The sequence below is a fragment of the Micrasema longulum genome, unplaced genomic scaffold (genome assembly GCF_059751315.1).
Source record: "Micrasema longulum isolate JH-2025_06_02 unplaced genomic scaffold, ASM5975131v1 h1tg000386l, whole genome shotgun sequence".
Classification (NCBI taxonomy): domain Eukaryota; kingdom Metazoa; phylum Arthropoda; class Insecta; order Trichoptera; family Brachycentridae; genus Micrasema; species Micrasema longulum.
The window spans coordinates 104,669-125,094 of NW_028277587.1; the positions used below are offsets into that span (position 1 = coordinate 104,669).

Sequence of the window (20,426 nt, forward strand, 5' to 3'; positions counted from 1 at the left end):
ATATTGTTAAAAATAAAAAACTCTCATTAAAAGAAAAATCTTTTATCCATTAGCCATATATTGAGCAAACGTCTCACTCTTGTATTTAACTAAGTATTTTTAATATTGTTTAGTAACATGTTACATATTTTTGGTAAACTGTATTGTAGTGTCCTTTTGCCATACTTATTGCAATGTCTAAGAACAACTAGTCCTTCTATACTAGTAAACCTGGTTTTGTAACCATGTACCATCTTGTGTTTATACTCAGAGTGCGACGCATGCTGACAAATTAAGTTGTTTTTAAAGTAAAGCCCTAGCTGATAATTTATTTACAGATTTATACACAAATGATATTGAAATATTGTGTTTTTGGCGGTATACATCTTTATATAGTAGCAATTTGACCATAGAATTTTGCAAAGTTTTAATGAAATTCATATAAGTTTCGCTTGATAACCCCCAGAAAGTTATAGCGTATCGTTTAATTGATTCTGAAATAAATTATTCGGAAAATATTAGAAGGGACATTATATTTTAATATAAACATTCTATTACTTATTGCTCTTAGTTGCTTAAACAATTTTCTTATATGTACATCCCATTTAAAAGTACAATCTATTGTTAAACCTTAATACACATATTGCCAAACATTTTCACAAATCGTCGCTTTAGTTAGTTTTTGTTCAACATACCATTTTAATGAAATTGAGTTAATAGTACAAAAGTTCTGCGAAAGCCTTTAAATGATATAATATTTAATAATGATTAAATTTTAATGAACAAAAGTATTTTTTTAAGGAGTTTTTTTAACGTTCTTTGTTCCAAGTTGTGGTCATTATTTATGCCAATTTCGAAAAAAAACTTTAAAGCTCAATTTCTGAAGATTAGTGTTTTGGTCTGTTAGATGAAAACGAACTTAAGCGATGGTATGCACAGTTGCACAATATCACTGTGGATATATGCATAGTTATGTGATAAAATTGATGATGTATAAATTTTATTGTTCGCCGAAGTGGTTAATTATTAAACCAGCATTATGGAACCATTTTTGCAGATTCATAAAGTCTTCTTGCAGCAATTTCTTTGCAGTTTTAAGGTCCTTGTGAGACAAAACTAAAGCAGTATCATCGGTGTATACATAATGTTCGACGTTACTAAACACTTTATGCATAGCAGTAACATATATTTTATACACGTGGGGCCCAATATTGATCCCTGTGGCACCCCCATTCATCACCGCAATCATTACAATTCAATTGTTGTACGCCAGATTTATTATATTAAGGAGCTTTTTCTTTGTGATTTTGTAACAATGTGCAATTGCTTTTACTTCTTTTCTCTTACAACTTATTTATTTCGTCCCAAGTTTTCTTGAAGCAATCTTTGAATTTATGACTATAAAAAGCAGGTTTATTAATCTTGATTCGTTTACTTACGCTACTTCTTGACGACTTTTATTATTTTTCATATAATTTATATGTAGAAGTACTTTTCCAGCTTTTATAACACAAGTCTCTGTTTCGTATTTTTTTTAATAAATCATTTATGACCCATTATTTAATGGCATAAGGTCTTCCTTGACTTAAAATGTGTATTTTTTTTTTCTTATAAATTTCATTAAAACAAACATTTATTTTACCAAAATCTATGAAAAATGTTATTCTTCTTTTAGAAAGCTCCAGTTATATTACCTTATTTTGTAATCAATATGTTTTTGAGATAAAATAGAAAAATAATTTATTTTATTTTGTTAAGGAGAAGATTTATTTTTATCAAATATAATTTTAATTGCAGTTATAACGTGATCAGTAATCATCGTGTCGGTGACACAAGCAGATACGAGTATATTTTTTTCATTTATCAATCTAACATAAATATGATCAATACAAGACTTAGTAATTTTGCAACTAACAATCGCTTCTTTCGATTATTCAATAGTTATTTGCAAGTAAGTTTTCATATAATATTATCACAGGATCTCGAATATTGAGCACATTTAAATTTATGTATCCTAAAAAATATTTCATGGAGAAAATAATTTTAATATTAAAATAAAATAAATAGAACAACTTTGTTTTTAACCACTAATTTTTATTTTTCACCGACCGGTTTCAAAGCAAACAAGCTTTTTTGTCAAGGTTTACGTAACTAATGAATTGATTCCTTTTTATTTTATTTCTATCATGTTCACTAAATACTACACGTGGACCCAATAAATCAAGTGGTTTGTTCTTACATGGGTGGTAATTTGATATCTTTATTTTCGAAGTAAGCCAGGAGAGGACTAAAAGAAATATTATTTATTTGGTTATTAATTATTGTTTTCTTATTATGAATAGCTTTTTTAATTTCTAAGATTTCTAAGTTGTCTAATTTTAATATTTTATTTTCAACATGAAGTACTTTTAATCCAGTGTCTTTATTGAAGTTATGATTATTTTCTATCAGATGATTTGCGAATTCAGAAAAATTATTATTATTTAAGCATCTTAAGTGTTCTTTTACTCTAATATTAAAGTTTCTTTTAGTTTTTCCATTGTAGATTGAATCGCAATCATTACAATTTAATTGGTATATTCCAGATTTATTATATTTATGGACTTTGTCTTTGTGATTTTTTAACAATGTTCCAATATTATTAGTTGTGTAGAAAGCCGGTTTAATGTTTGATGGCAGGGAATTTAATAATTGTTTTGAAAAAATGTCATTTATAAAAAGAATCCGCCTCCATTGTTTACGTGGGTTTGCTTTATTTACTGTGGGGATCGAATATAAATATTTGTTTATAAGTTTGCGTTTTTGTTTTTGATTTAATATTTTATCAATTAAGTTCTCACTATATCCATTATTATTAGCAATCTGTTTTATTGTTAAGTTCTTTTTTAAAATTAGTATCATCTAGTGGAACGTTAATTAACCTATGTATCATTGAATGGAATACGGAATGTTTATGGGCAATTGGATGATTTGAAGAATTATGAATAATTGTGTCTGTATATGTTGGTTTACGGTAAATATCGAAATCAATTTTTTTTTATTGTTAAATACAAGTCAAAAAAAATGATTTTTTTATCTTTTTCTATTTCTAAAGTAAATTTTATTTCTTCTTAGATCTTTCTTTTCTTCTTGGAAATCTTAGAAATTAAAAAAGCTATTTATAATAAGAAAACAATAATTAATAACCAAATTAACAATATTTTTTTTAGTCCTCTCCTGGCTTACTTCGAAAATAAATTTATCAAATTACCACCCATGTAAGAAAAAACCACTTGATTTATTGGGTCCACGTGTAGTATTTAGTGAACATGGTAGAAATAAAATAAAAAGGAATCAATTCATTAGTTACGTAAACCTTGACAAAGAAGCTTGTTTGCTTTGAAACCGGTCGGTGAAAAATAAAAATTAGTGGTTAAAAACAAAGTTGTTCTATTTATTTTATTATAATGAATAACCACAAAGTTAGTGCTTTAAATATAAACTTTATATTATAAAATAATTTTTATTCATATTTGGAGGTCGATATGCAGAAAATATTTGCGAACGAATTGAATAATAAACTCTCTTGCATGATATTTTTCAAGCAGCAATCTATTTCATTTGTCATAAAATTACATTTATAACGAGTAACTTATTTAGCGCCATTTTCTTAATGTCTCAAGGCGCTTTGCAAAACTGATTCTTTAAATTTAATTTGACTCAAAGTTCCGTAAAACTTTTCATTTCAATTTATACGCAGAACTGTATTCTTTATTCCTCCTGTATTCAGAGAATATCTCAAACTTTAAATATCTCAAACGTATTGTGGAAATTCAATTACACTAAGATCAGCGCTCAGAAAAGTAATTAATCAATCCAATTAATCTTAAATACTCCAAAAGTTTATTTTAAAGAAATCTCTTTCATTCGACTATTTAGACACCCTAACTTGAAAATTGATTTGATGTCGACAAAAAATGGGGTTTAGTCGATTATACTTTATCGCTCATTTCTGAAAAAAAAATTTCAACTAAAAAATATTCTATTTTAAAAATTAAAAAGGAATTTTATTATTTTCATGTTTTAAATCAAATTCTCATGTTTTTACGCCCATTAAAAATGATTTTCTTCTGTAGAAATAATAAATGAAAAGGAAAAGATTAGAAAACAAAGTGTAAAACTTAAAAAGAATATGTAGAGCTAGAATATAGAGAATAAAATGTGAACATAATGTGTGAAACTAAAATATATTGTATAAATCTTAAAAGCCTTAAAATAGGAAACCCCGATTTAAAAAAAACTATTGAGTTGTACAATGATCATCATCACAATTCCATGTTCGCTCCCTAGTTGGAGCCTATGGTGCCTACGAAGATCCTCCAGGCATCCTGCTCATCCTCCCGAGTCAAGTTTACGTCCCGCAGTTCTAACATGATCTGCGACAAACAGTCAGCAGTGAACGTCCAGGACGTCGAGAACTTGGTGCCTTGTAAAGTAGGCAAACGTGGTTAAGGCTCTCAGGAAGCAACCGCAGTACATGGCAAAGCCAACCGTGAAAGTTGTCACCGAAGTTTGCTGCGTTTGTTCTCTTATTACTTCATTCCTTACAAAGTCAAACCACCGCACACCCAAGATTCTTCTGTGACACACAGACAGTATTTTGCTGTTTTGGGCCATAATGAGGTGCCACGATTTGCATCCATAGAGGAGAATAGGTGTTATGCACCATTTTACAATATAATAAAATAATTATTCATTTGTCTTCCATCATAAATATACTCCTCAGAAGCTTAAGTCCGAATTGTGTATCATTTGCACATACTTAAAATATTTTAAATAATTTGTATCACTTATTAGTGTATGTATGTGTGTATTTTGGCACAATAATATGTACATGATTTATGTATTTTAATTACTGCCGTTGTTATAATTATGAAAATTATATTTTTGGTATAGTTTTTTTTTTACAAAATAAAAATAATAAATATTTTTTAATATTTTTTTTATTAACTCATATTTTTTGCTTACAAACTATAATTAATAATAAAAATAATGTGACCTCACTGGGGTTTTCCGTGCCGAGGACACTTAACAATATTCTTTTTTTTAATTACATTTGAGAATAAACAAAGAAGACTAACTTAAAAAACGAAGATAATTAACAAATACTCAGATAGTTTTAAAAACAAGGTATTTCTGTACATCTATATTATTTATATTACAAAACACACAATGAAAATAACAAAAACCAAACATAAGCTTTACACTTGTGGAGCAGTTGATTCAATATTGGTATGGGCGAATGAGACAATCCATTTTACTTCTACCTAGCTCCACTATCCATTTTTTTATAGCTTTTTTAAACATTTTCTTGTTACCAATTGTTTTAATAGATAGTTGAAGTAGGTTATAGATATGGATATAGAAGTTTAGGCATTTACACGCCTTATGATCTGACGTTGGCTGGTTTGTCGCCTTTTTTACACAAATTTTTATCTCCATCTTTACAACCTGTATAACGCATAACGGTCCAAACTCTTTTATTTTCCCTTAACTGTCTGTTTGTACAAAAGTGTTTTCTTTTACAGATAACTTATGGTGAGCTGCTTGGGCAAGCTCGTGATATGAACACAACATCTCCAAAATCATCTCTGGCGAAATTGGGCTTGGGAGCGCGTCCCAAATCCATTAAAGTTATGGTCCTCGGACAAGGTGGGGTTGGAAAAACTGGTTCGTACCATTAATTTATTCTCCGTTAAAACTATTACTATCTACTTGCTTATCTGCACAGCTGACAGCGAACAGCTCCCCAGGGCTGGTATTCTAAACGTTCTCGCGACCGTAGAAAAGGCTTTTATACCGCGTATTTTCATACGAAATACGCTATTTAAAAGTGTTTTCTACAGTCGCGAGAGCGTTTGAAATAGCAGCGCAGGACTTTAACAGCTGTGGGCTGATGAAAAAAAATATGAAGACTCCTTATCAAAAAAATATACACGTGTTTATACAATATTATTTAACATTATAAAACGTAAAAATATTCGTTACGATAAACTTTCAACTAATAGTTTTGTCATCGAGTGCTCAGACATTAGTGTTAATTAATCCTACAATGTTCGCGCCTTAATTAGTGACGTAAATATGAGATCGCGCTAAATATACATTTTTTTGATTAATGAATATAGTTACATAATGATACATGTTTTTTTCTTATTACAATATACTTTTATGCATTTAGTTATTGTTATAACTGTAACTTTCTAAAAAAGAGACTAGCTCTTGTGCTTCGAGAGTGACTTACCCTGTTATAGTTATTTTGTAATATGAAAATATATAATTTTTAATATTTCATTTCATTTATTTATTTTAGTTACATTGAGAACATTACAAAGTATCCAATTAGTTCTCAACACATTACAAAATATACATATCATATTTATTGAATAGAAAAGAGCAAAAAAAATAAAATTGTCATATAAAATTGACATTCATATTACAATTTAGAAATATATCAACATCCGAGGCGATACGATTGAATAACACGAGAATATAAATTATATTTATAAGAATAAAATATATACAAAACTTTAATAAAAAAAACTGAAAAATTGTAATAATTAAAATAGAATGCTGCTTTTACTCGGGCCTCAAATTTTTTTTAAAATTTACTTTGAATATATTTACTCATACATTAGTTAAATAATTTTATGTTAATTGGGGAGATTATTGTGATTTTTTATGCCTTTTAAAACAATGTCACCCAATTTAATTTCGTAACATTGAAATGAAAAGCTTGTACATATTTTTTTTATTGACATTATATTTGAAAAATTTGTCTTCAATTAAATTTCAAAAAATATTTATCTGTTACATAATCATTACAAAAAAGCCAATAAAATGATGTCATTACAAATTATGTTATTACAAATGACAACCAACAAGAAACAGAGATAGGTAAGCCTTCGGCTGCCTCCGTGGTGTAGTGGTCAAGACGCTTGACTCACACACTGAAGGTTCCGGGTTCGATTCCCGGTGAGAACACAAAAAAATAAATGTGATTTATCTCAAGCCTGGGTGTTCTGTGACGTAATTCACAACTGTAATTGGGCCTCCTGGCCTGTTGTTGTGCAAAAAAAAAATGAAAAAAAATTCATGATTTGTACAAGTCAATAATAATAAAATTTAAACAGTCCTGCTCGATGTTTTTTCTTCAAGCTAAGTCAAGGTCGTACAGATACAATGTAATGCTGGCGAGGTTTTGTCTATTTCATGGTGCGTTCTTTGACCAAAGGGTACTGTCGACCCCTTCATCTTTAAAGTAAAAGTAAATTCTCCTATAGTGAACATATTTATAATATTGTAAACATACTCTTAAACTTCTCGGTTTTATCAATAGAATGACGACGGACTTTAAAAATATAATTTTAACAAAACTCTTTACTGCTCACTAGTTTGGCCTTATCTAGAATATGCTTCTTCATTTTGATATCTATTCAGTAAGACTCACATTGACCATAGAGATTCTGTCCAACACCGTTTTCTAAGAAAAGAGGCATGGCTTCTTGGATTACAAATTCCTATTAATGAGCACTGAAAATAGAGCACTTTCTTAATCTATCTTTATTTATTAAATGCACAAAATACACAATTTTATCATAGAGCACAATTATTTTTTTTTATGTCCCGACTTCTAAGAAAATTCCGTGTTAAGTCGGGACTCTTCTATATATAAATAAAAAACATTTATTAACATATTAAACAATATACAAAATAATCAAAACAATTTACAAAATAAAAATAGAAAAATACAAATAATTAAAATTTTATATATGTCGAAAATGGAATGCAGAAAAGTTATATAAAAATACAAGGCAATATTTTATTAATAATTTAAAGTAATATTATAATTCAATTCGGTAATTAATTGATAGTAAAAATTAAAACAAAATAATACAATAAAGTAATAATTGTAACACATCTACATATATGGTAGAATATGTAATTTAATAAACATAATAATACAGTTAAAATTTATATTTACAAATAATTGTGCATCACTATTAAGTTCATTCAAAGATGATATACATATATTTACATATACGTATATGGATAATAATGAAGACAGCATCGATATTATATATTTATTCCCGAAGTAATCTCAAACAGTGGTCTCTACCCCTCGATAGAATCCAATTATGGATATTCGTCTTAAATAAAGACGTTATTTTGGAGAACTTAATATAATCATCCAAGATGTTGGACACTCTTGGGGCTATATATGTGAAATTTTCATTGGAGAAACGTAGAACACAGATGAACTTCTTCCCACCGTATTATCAGAAGTCAAAATATGCTATTTATCAAATCTTCTGAAAGTAACTTTTGTTTTCAAGCTCCAATGTCCAGAATGTGTAGATAAGTCAATTCGTCACAGAACTTGGAATTATTTGTGATAAATCTTCCACCTTTACGTATTAACACAGTGTGGGATAAAGATAAATTGGCATGGGTTAGCTCTTGTTGATCGTGTTCTTGAATATATTGTATACCATTATTTTATTGCCCTTGTTTGTCTTTGCCATGCATTTTTATGTTTTTTTCGTCCAGTTTCTTGTGCATATGTTTCTTCATATAACTGTTGTAATTGGATTGACCGTATGCATAATAAAACAATACAGAACGCTCAAAAAGGAAATTTATTGAATGTTTGTCTGGTTCGTGATATAAATAAAAAATAAGGTGAATATTAACTTAATAGATATACCGGCGTAGCGAAAAAGGGATAAATGGAAGAAATATGTATGTTAAAAAAAAACAGATTGGTTAATATTACACAGTGTGAAAGTAATCATCTTAACCTGTCAAAAACAATATCACGATGTTCACCGCAAAAAATATTGAATCAGTTCAACAACGATTAAAAAAAAAAGATAGGCTGGAGATTGGGCTTATCCAGAGACTAATACAAAGATAAAGAGTTAAGACTAGATTAAATATATCTTCTTTTCAAGACCGTCGAAATAAATCAGACCTTCTAGTCTTATTTAAAATTTTCACTCATTCTTTGATGCGCTTGAACTAATGAGCTCAATAAAATTAAATATCCCAACTAGAAACCTCAGACACAACTTACTCTTTCATACCGATAACCAAAGAACTAACTTAGGTTTTTATTCCCCTATGCCCAGAATTCATAGGTCTGCCAACAAACATACCAGTCTTGATTTCTTTGATAAAAAGTTGTCTTCTTTCATACGATCTCTGAATCGAATTCAATTTTACAACCTCTCTCCCGCTTTCACTCCCATCAAGTCTACTATATACCAATGTGTCTTTTTAATTTCCTTAACAATAATTTTCCGTGTATAAATATGTCCTCGAAAACGCCCATTGGGCGTATATGTAAAAATAAATTTAAAAAAAAAAAAAATAAGCTCTCGAAATATCTAGACATCCATATTCCCTTTTCAAAAACGCTCTACATATTACATTTATCTCCAATCGAATATCTTTCAATAGGGAAGAGATTGATGTTCATTGATAATTTGACTACAAAGTTATAGAAAATATTGTCTGATCCAATCATAAGATAATATGATTGATCTGCGCACATCAAGCTCAAACTTTTTCTGGAATTCTCGTATTATTTATCCGATTTTCCAGATAAAAATATACACCACCACTGACATGTAATACGTTCATGGGGTTGTTATTGCTATACTAGCGATTTACATCTACAATATGGCAAATGTTGCGTTTTCCACAACGATTAAAATAAAAGGGGTAGCCAATCATGACACACGTGAAAACATCAATGTTAGAAAGATGTACATATTTCCTTAGTTCTGGTTTGAGTGGTCACTTTACACACTGTGTGACATTCACCACTCTGCCTATCTATAAACATCTATATTTCTTCAACTCTTCCCTCTGTTGACCTTGTGAAGTAAAAAAGCTGAAACTTTTATCATGTGGGTGATATTCGTCCGGCCGAACCACCTCACCTACTAGACAACGCCCAAAAACGAATGTCTTATTTTAAACTTCTTATACCGGTTAATTAAATCACTAATTTAACGCAACGTCACGTTTGTTAAAATGATATAATTATATAGAAAGTAATGCTGATATTAATATCTTTAACGATACATTAAATAATTGTAGGAAAACTGTAACGCAATTTATTAAATCAAATAGTCACTTATGTTACTTAGGTAGTATAATTTGTAAGAGCCTGTTAGTAATAATTGATTGTAATAACTTTCATAACAATAATATAATTCAATATAGTTAAATTTGAAAAGAGTCATAATAAACTTTTTTTCTCTTTATTTGTGCTTGCTGTGTTTACAAATAATTGAGAAATAATATTTAAACATAACAAATTGTGATAATTATACCAATATCGTGTGGTTTGTTTATTGTTTGTGAACTTTTTTTCAAATAAAAAAATACAACAATCTTTTGAGTATGTCCAAATGTTTTTTAACATTTTTTAAATTTTATTTATTTATTAAAACCTACAGTCATATAAACAATAATACGGTTGAATATGATAAATACTTAATACTAGACTAAAAATTATTTTATTCCTATAACTAACAATATACGTAATGTGTCATAAATAAAGTTATATTATACAAGAATTTCATTTGGAAAACCATAAGCGAAACGTTGTACATACCTTTGTAAATTTAAAATCAAATGAAAAAATAATATTATATTTACCCATCACCACTCACCCAAGACGATATTGCCTGCATGCTGTCGCTGATTTCCCTTTTGAAGCTATTATTATTCAAGTTGAATATATCACTCGCATTGGCTCCCATACTATTGTTTTACAAGTTGCAAATTCTATGTATGCATGAATTTTTTGCTTCATTACTGTTTACATCGGTGCAGTAAAGTTATTTGGTGTGGCGGGTTCGTTTAAAAGGTACATAGAAATGAATTAAACTCAGTAAATTTGAGGCAGTCAGTAATGCCATTCAAAAGCTGTAATACTCGTTAAAACATTAAGTCAGCAATTTGTCGTCTACTATTTAAAGAGTTTATTTTAAAATGTACTCTGGCTTTATTGTAATAATTGAAATGGTATTTTTTTCTGTATGATAGCAATTCTTATAATTTATTTTGTACTTTTTCTATTTTATGTTTATGAACTTCATAGTATCGACATAGTATTCGACTTCTAACAACTTCGTAATGCAAAACTTTTAGGGTATTTATATCTTTAAATAGTTTAGTGACTGGTCACAAAACCTAACATTTTAAATGCATCCCCCGTAATATACCTGACATGTTCCATATAGTCGAGTTTACCATTTAAAAGAACACCGAGGTCCCGAGTTATATATTTGAACATTCTTAATAGATTTGGTGATAAGGTTATATTGATGATGAATGAAATTAATGTTCCGAGTGAAGGTGATATAAAAGCATTTAAATATAATTTATTACAAGCACAATATAGAGAAAGGCGGTCCAGATCTTCTTGTTGACACATACAATCGTATGGTGATTTTATCGGTATGTTTGTAGATAGGTTGGATTTCTTCCCTAGGAGTTATTGAGATTTAACAACAGAAAGTCAATACATTTTTGAAAAGGGAATAAAGAAGCTTATGACCTGTCGTTGGCTGGTTTAAGTGGCCACTCACACACTATGCAACATTCACCATTCTGCCCATATTTGAACCAGCCAATGACAAGTCATAAGCCATGTGAATTCCGAGACTTCCATATTTCCATCTCCAAAATTTTTGCAAAACCGTTGAAAATATTATCTTTTTATGCGCGGATGAGGCATTATTTTTTGTAGCGTCGCGTGTGATCAGGACGAACGTCGGAAAGTGAAGAAATGAAAGGCAATGAGGAAGAAAAACAATTCTTTTAAAAAACATGCTCTATCCTGGATTCAAACTAAAGATACGAACTCTTTTTTTCTATGATTTATTTTGTTGCCCTTTAATAATAAGGAATATTTTTGTGTTTTTTTAAATATTTCTTATTTCCTTTTTTAAAAACTATAAAAAAATACCATATTGTCTTTTACAGAATATCTTATTTTTTCTTTCTTATGTTACACAAAAATATTTTAACTGTCCATTATTTATTATAGGAGCAAAAATTCATTAACATTTTCTTGTATACCCACGAACAGGCCATGCCTTTGTGGGATTTTTTTGTTTACTATTTTTACTATTAATATGTATTTCGTTGATATGTTATTATGCTTTATTTTTTTAATACTCTGTTTTATCATTAATGTTTATTATAAAAAAAAATTAAAAAAGTTCAGTGTCTTTTTTCGTTTTTTTATTTGTTAAAATACTAGAAACTAAGAAAAAAAAATATTTTTTTAAATCGTATAATTAGCGCTTTGATTTCTAAAAGTTTTATACTTCTAAAAAAAAAATCCGCGTGTGACGTCAGAGGTTCTTCTCTGTCAGTTCTTCCGATTAATTCGTTTACGATAAGTAAACCGGATATCCTTCCCAGCTCTCATATTATTGATTTTGCTGTACGGTTTTCCACGATTAGGTTATTTTCCGTTTTTTTTTATTTATTTATTAAATTTGTATAACGTACGTCCGAAGACGGCAGATACAACTGGGCACTTTGAAGAGCTTCCGTATGGTTTTAGCTCTATAAGAAACAATTTGTCAAAAAAGATACATCGGAAATTGAAAATATCTATAGTGTATAAAAAAATCACTGCTATAGTGCAATTATCCAGGGAGAAAATACGGGAATACGTTTGTATTAAGAAAGTCAGACCGCGTTTTCTTTTAAATATTTATAAAGCACGTCGGGAATTTTACCCGTTTGCTCTCGAGTAAATAGTAGGTAAACGCGCTGACCACGAGGCGGATATTGCATCGTTTAGGAATCTAATAAGAGTTATCCACCATCATTAGGCACATAAAGAAACATCTCCTTTCTTTTCCTTAATCTCTCCTCGTTTCCTATTTCCTCTTTATTCCTTTAACTCATTGAGTAATATTATTGATTTAAATTATTTTTTATGCAAATACGGTTATATTTATTGTTGTTATATATATATATACTCGTATATTAAATATGTTTTATAACTTGAATGATATGGATAAAAAATTATTTTAGTGGTTGGTTGGAAAAAAATGCTATTTGGCAATAACCAATGTACAATTTACAGTATGTACAAAAAGTTTAAAAAAAAAAAAAAACGCTTTTTAAGAAAGAAAAATTGAATTTTGAAACCTGATTCCCAATAAATACTATTTCAGCAACCATTCTTTTAAATTCAACTTCGATCTGAAAGCGTAATTTGAATACAGAATTATGAGACTAAATTATTGCCCATTTGTCAAGGATAATCGATTTCCTTAACTTACAATAGCTGTAGTATAGAATGGTAATGTCTGGATTGGAGATTGACCATTTTAGACATTCCTAAGTCGAGATTCGGAGAGTAAAAATTCATTCAGAAATCGACTACTGCGCAGTGATGTATGAGTGAATAGTACTCGTATTATAAGAGTGGCATTTTAATTGGTGGGTAATAAGGAACTTCAGCCCTACGGGAAATTGGATACAAAAAATATTTCCTTGGGTACGGTAAAAATTAGAGCATTATTTATTTATTTATTTATTTATAAACGGCATTTCTGCCATTTACATATATGTGGTATAAAGAGTGCTTAAAAATAAAAATATTTTTTAATAAATCGAGTATGAAATATTAATATACTCGTACTGTACACATCATGAATAACTTGAAATACATATATATTTTAAAGAAATTATACAATAACAAAATACATTAATCAATCAAATGATAACTATTCCAACCCAATCTTCTGAAGATGATTTGCTCTTTTTGATAAAAATATGTTGGTCACTTTATTTTTTTAAGTTAGGCAGAGATAAACTAAATATATCAAAATGTGATGCATATTTATTCCCGGTATTCTGTAATCTAACAATAGGTGAGTTATATTGAGCTACCGTTCGAGAATTCTGACAATAAAATATTGTAGATGTTCTGCTTAATCTAGATGGTACATAGAATGAAATCAATTTCAGTAGATCAGGGGTATCAAACATTGGTTTTTTTATTTTATATAAAGTCGTAAGATCGGTCGATGTTCTTCGTTCTTGTTCTTGTTCTTCTTGTTCTTGTTCTTTATTCATTTATTTTCACTGACAGGTTTCTATCGAACAAATATGTTTTAAACCAATTTAGTAAATTACCTTGTAATTAAATTGTACGGCAAAAATAAACAAATATTAACTAATAATTTTGTTAAAATTTGTTTAAATTTTTATTGTTTAAATGTATACTATGTATTGTTACAAGAAATGTACTATTTTTTTTATGTACCGTCCCAAATGAGTTTTCTCGTACACATCCTGGGAATATAATATCATGATATTCATGTCTTATATGTTTTATTAATAAATAAAAAAAATAAAAAAATATATTTTCCTAAAAACGCACTTCCTTGAACGACGTCTCTGGTTCATATGAACCAATCAATGATATGAGAGCTGGGAAGGATATCTGGTTTGCTTATCGTAAACGGACCAATCCGAAGAACTGACAGAAAAAAACCTCTGACGTCACACGCGGAGTTATTTCAAAAATACAAATATTTAAAAAATCGTTGCGCTGATAAGACGAGATATAAAAAAAAAACTTAGTTAAACAGTCTTTTAACAAATAAAATAATCAAAAAACTACTTTACTTCCTCATTGGACCCGGTAGGTGGACAATTTAAACGTATTCGTCGACAACGTCTGTCGGGTTTGCTAGTTTAATATATTACTATTCTCATAGCAAAATAAGTATAATCAAGATACATTACATTTATTTATTTAGGTACGTTGTCTTAATCTTCTTTGTCTTGTTTTACCAACATTTTTGTAACTTGAATGTACTTGTACACAAGTTAAACTAAAATTTGGCATTTAAAACTCAATATGGAAGTGATTGAAAGTATAACAAAAGTACTGTCAAAAATGTTGTATTTCATATGAAATATGGTTAGTGATACATTTAAGAATACTTAAATAAAAAGAAAACTCATTTTAAAATGTGAAATTTTATTTAACATATCAATACGCCCAGAGAGAATAAAATACAAGCTTTGCTGGACAGTATTCAAATCCTTTTATGAAATGGCTTAAAAATACCTATCGGACCTTTGTATTAGGGAAAATACATGTCAAAAAAAATCTACTCTTAGGTCAGCATTTGATTCAAGAAAAGGAAAACTTGTCGAAATCCGGCGCTTCTCAAACACTAGATTTGAAGATCGTGCTTTTGCTGCTGCCGGCCCCTCTGCCTGGAACCAATTGCCTTTAAACTTACGAATCATCGACAGTCCCAGTCAGTTCAGATCCCAACTAAAATTCCATTTTTTTAGACTATCATACCGTCAATTTTAAATCTGGAAATATAATACATCACTTTAGTGAAGTTAGAATGTAAGGTTAAGTTTAGGTATACAATTGTAAAGCGCTCTTGAGAAGATTTTTTACAAAAATGGTGATATGTAAATCAGCCAAATATTATTATTATTATTTACGTACCTTCATTAATATGTCATTTTATACGGCTGTTCAACAATAAAATTTAACATGGACGGTTTTTAAAAATAAATGCTTTATTAAACGCCTTTCGAATTTTTGCATGACAAATGTTGACTGAGAAATAAAGTAAAATTTTAACCAAAGAGTAGGAATAATTATCCCAAACTGTTTTATAACTAATGTATCAAAAATAAATTTGAGAAAAAACATAAAATAAATGTTAATCAACAAATTACAATATAACTTGATAACATTTTAAAGAAAGCAAAATGGAAGTTTTAGCATTACACGACTTATGACCTCTCATTGCCTGGTTTAATTTAAAAATGGTTTTCAGACGTTGACTTATATGTGAAATAATTCAATCAGATGAATCTCTGTAAACAATAAAGGTTTCAGCTCTTGAACTTCACTGAAATCAACGAATGGAAAAATTGAAGAAATGCGGATGTTTAAACATAGGCAAAATAGTGAATATTGCATAGTGTGTAAAATGGCTACTTAAATCAGCCAATGATAGGTCATAGGCCCTGTAAATGTCTAGAATTTCATATTTATTTATCTGAAATGTTCTCTATTTCTGTTGTAATTGGTTTATCTTAATAACTCCCCAAGGGGCATTTTTTTCTTCTTTATTTATAAATAATGATAATATAGTAAAATAAAGTCAATGTATTACACCCCAGGAGTTACGGAAATTCAATTATGGGCTAAAATAAGGCTATTTATTTTTTATACGTATTCAGAATAACCATATCCGCAGCCTATAATATGCAGGTTATGTGCAGTTCTGTATGTAGGCACATAATAAATGTTCACTGTATGGTCAACTATAGTTGTATTGTATATTATAATGTACAACTGCGTGACCAATATTCAAAAGTAGATATATTTTTAATAATATGTATTACATTTACATATTTAGTAATATTATAGGTTTTGGGTCATTAGTTATTTTATGTTATGTATAATTTTTATGTGACAACATTTACAATAACAATATTATATGGAAGCCTCTAATTGGACTTTATGATAAGTATTTACAGTATAATTGTTTCTTATAAATTTGTAAATGTCTGTTGGCTATCTAATGAATTAAAATAAATAAATAACAAGGAGTCAAAAGAACCACAATATTATTATAAACAAATTAATACATGTGTAACTTAAAAAAATTATAAACCAAACAACCAGGTTCCGTTTGGTTCCATTCGGTTCCGTGCATTGCCTTAAGGTGAAAAAAATTAGTCCAATAAATCTCGGCCTCATAGAGTTTGGGATACGTTATTATTATTTTTTTGTAATGTATATTTATTTGTATGAATAAATAATTTTGAAAAATAAAAAAACATTTTTGCTTGAAAAGGGTAGGAATTACTTTTAAAAAACATAAACTTTTTATTATTAACTTGATAGGTATTACTTTTGGTCAAACAACCAAACTCTTGAGGCAACGTAGGTGCCGAAAAAAATTATTTTGCGGTCCATAAAATTCGAAAGAATTATGCAAATGAACCAATACTGCGTATCTTCATTGTAATTGTTATACACGGTGTTCCAGAACCAGACCGCGAAACTTCAGAGGAACATTCCTCGAGGTAAACTTTTAAAAAATCGTAATCACGGCGGGATAGGAGAAATTTCATGAAAAAAATTAAGTTTTTCAGGATTATTTTTTAGGATTTTTTAAAAAGATTACCATGACAAATATTTATCTGAAATTTTGCGGTCTGGTCCTGAACAATCGTGTTTAATATCAGATATCAGAAACATCAAAAGAATGTCGTAATATGAACAGCTTTGAAGGTTGTGAAGTAAGCATTTTTTTAATGAAACCACAACAAGGTCGTTTCAAAAATATATGAAACTGGCAATATCGGAGACGTGATTTCCTTTAAATAATTAATTTTGTAATCAGTGCTGCGGTAAACGCGAGATGAGGGTGAGATATTTATTTTTATTTGGTATTAAAAGTAGATTTTTTTAATTTAAGCAAGGAATTTCACGAAATAAATTCCATTTTGAATTCAATACTAGCAGTATAGTACTTCTCGGTGTGTAATAGACAGTGCTTTTGCCTTCTGTGCGTGAGTTCTAGTTCTAGGAGGAGGAACACTTGATACATATACAATTTATATAAATATGAGGGCGGGCATATTACCTTAAGGCAATTTATTCCTACCTCCACATGGGTTCGATTCCAGAAATGAGATATTGATTTAAATGGTGTTTTTCACTGCTTTGTTTATTTATTTGTTCTTAACAATTTATTTATTATTTTTTACATTAAATATAATGTGGGGTGACTCGTTCCGAGGGAGTCATTTTATATAATTTTAAACATACCTTATTGAACATAATTAAATCTTTATCTCGAATACATATAAAATATAATGAAAATACATAAAGTTCATAAATAAAAACATCTTTCTACCTATTTGACCTGATCCACTTATCAATCCATGCGCATTCCACCTCTATTTATTTCGAACGCAGTGCTCTACGCACGCAGATAACGAAATAATGTTGACATTTACAATACAGAGGGGTATTAATTTGTTAGCAATTTGATGAAACATTAGTATCCTTAATTCACTACATTGTTGTGTAACTCAATTATAACTTATGGCATAATAGAATGGGGAGGCACTAACAAATTAGTTCTGAATCTTCTGGAGTCTGCTTGATAATCGATTATAAAAAATAATGTTAAAAACCTTTAAGTACCCCAGCGTCGATTAATTGATAAATTCTGGTTTTTCGATATAGGTACGACTATTGTATATTTACATAATTGAATTGTATATAAAATAAAAATATATCCCTAAATCCCAAAAGTAGCACTCCCACACTACCAGAAATCAAACTAGAGGATGGGATTTCGGGAAAAGAATTTCAGGTTTTTGAGACTTAAAATATTCAATATATTGTTCAAACATCGTAAAACCATGACCCGGATTTGATCGAATAAATACGAAAAACAATGGTTACTAGGTCTGAATAGAGAAATGTTGGAAGAATTATTTTACACATTCATAAATAATAATATACATACATAATAAAAATTTTAAAGTATTTCACAAGTATGTATTGATGCTTTGTTATTATTTTGCACTGCATTTAAAAATGACTGAATTAAAACAGGTTGTACCTAATCAGAGAGACAACACCATCATCTAGAGAAATGATTATCAAAAAAATGTAGTAGATAAAGGAGTTGTCAAGTTTGGTAACTAAAGATAATTATTATTTATAAGTATTCCTATACAGTTGGACCTTAATATATAAGAAACTGACCTTTTAAATAAAAAGCTGGCTTAAGGTCCCGTCATTTTACCCCCAAATTGAATAAAGGTTTTTCACATTAAAAAGCTTTAAAAACTGAAATTCCTCTAATGAATAATCGAACTTATTTTCAATATAGCCCATTTTATTTATTTTCAACCTCATAGCCCTTCCCCTTCCTTATCCCTACCACCACATATTCTGCAACATATTGCCAAATATTATTGACTTAATTTTAGTGCATGTTCGGACATAGTGGTGTTTGCATCCTCTTAACTCTACGAGTAATTTATGTATTTTTTCGTAAATGCCATGTAAACTATGGTGATGGAAAAGGTGAAAGTTTATTTAAGTACTTGTATGTTAGTGTTGTGAGTGTCCTAACGAAGAGACGGATACGTCTCGAAACCGGTAGACATAAATTGGTAAGTAGTGAAATTCTAATACTTATTATCATTCATTTAAATATTTAACCACAAATTTCATGCTTGAAACATAAATAATATGAAAGTTTTTCTCTAGAAACGTAAGTACTTATTATCCGATTAATTAATTAAAACTTATTTCGCGTTCCATCTAATAAAATACAGGCAAGTAATTTCAATGAAACTTTACATCGTTAATTAAGCTTTTGGTATAATTTAAGTTCATAGTGTATCCTTCATTGTTGACAACTTGTTTCGTTTAAAAAAAAAGTTTCCAACAGAAGGGCAAGATTTAAAAAAAAGAATTTGCTTAAAAGAATGGGAAGACTTTTTATTTTACTTGGTTAAAATTACGGTTTATCCCTAAAGATTTATGTGACCTTTTTCACTTTTGTGTATTACAAACTTTCTTCACTGTAGAAATATGTCTCATTCTTGTAAAGGATTTTTAAAATATATTTTAAATCAAAAAGATATTAGAACAGAGTATATATTACAACAGACACGAACAACATTTTAAAAAGGGATCATTAATGTCTATGCATTAACAGTACTTAAAACCTGTAATTTATTTATTTTTACTTTACATGATACTTTTTCAAAGTTATTTTCAACACCTCACTGGGCACAATTATATATTTAATAAAACTTTTCAACGGTAATTCGAAACGACATGAAATTAAAGATCGGCATTTAAAATTCTTTTGCTCGATTAACCGTGATTTTTTCAGGCTAACTTTTGTTGGACTTTTTAGGTATAAAAATTAAACTTTTCAACGGAAATTCGCAGCGACGGGAAATTTAGAATCAATGTGATAATTGTAGCATAAAGATAAACTTTTATATTTTTATTCTGAAGTTTGCAGGCTTCTTCGGTATCAAATCAAAAAATTCCACGGAAAGTCATGACAAATTTAAAATGGCATTGTTAGATCAACAGTGTTAAAGTCAATTTTCGTTTCTGGCTTTTTGGTTTGAAAAATATCTATTGAACGGTTAGTTTTGTTACGTTCGTCAAATTTAAAATTATTTTTTCTAAATCAAACTTGCCGTTTTCAAACCAAATTTTCCTCGGCCTCTTCGGTATAAAATAAACCAGACTTACGGTAAATTGTAACGTCAGCGTGGTTAAATTTCAATATGGGCCACTATTTCAAGATTTTTTATTTTATTTTTAA

The 20,426-nt window shown here is 29.0% G+C and overlaps 1 protein-coding gene across 1 annotated transcript in view; it reads left to right on the forward strand.

Annotated features, from left to right (window-relative positions):
* The first annotated feature begins 5,582 nt into the window (after positions 1-5,582).
* Positions 5,583-20,426, forward strand: part of LOC148281990 (uncharacterized) — a 53,401-nt gene continuing 38,557 nt past the window's right edge. Inside the window, exon 1 of the mRNA XM_088225789.1 lies at positions 5,583-5,688. Within this exon, the coding sequence (XP_088081915.1) occupies positions 5,583-5,688 (106 nt within the window). The remainder of the gene's footprint in view (positions 5,689-20,426) is intronic.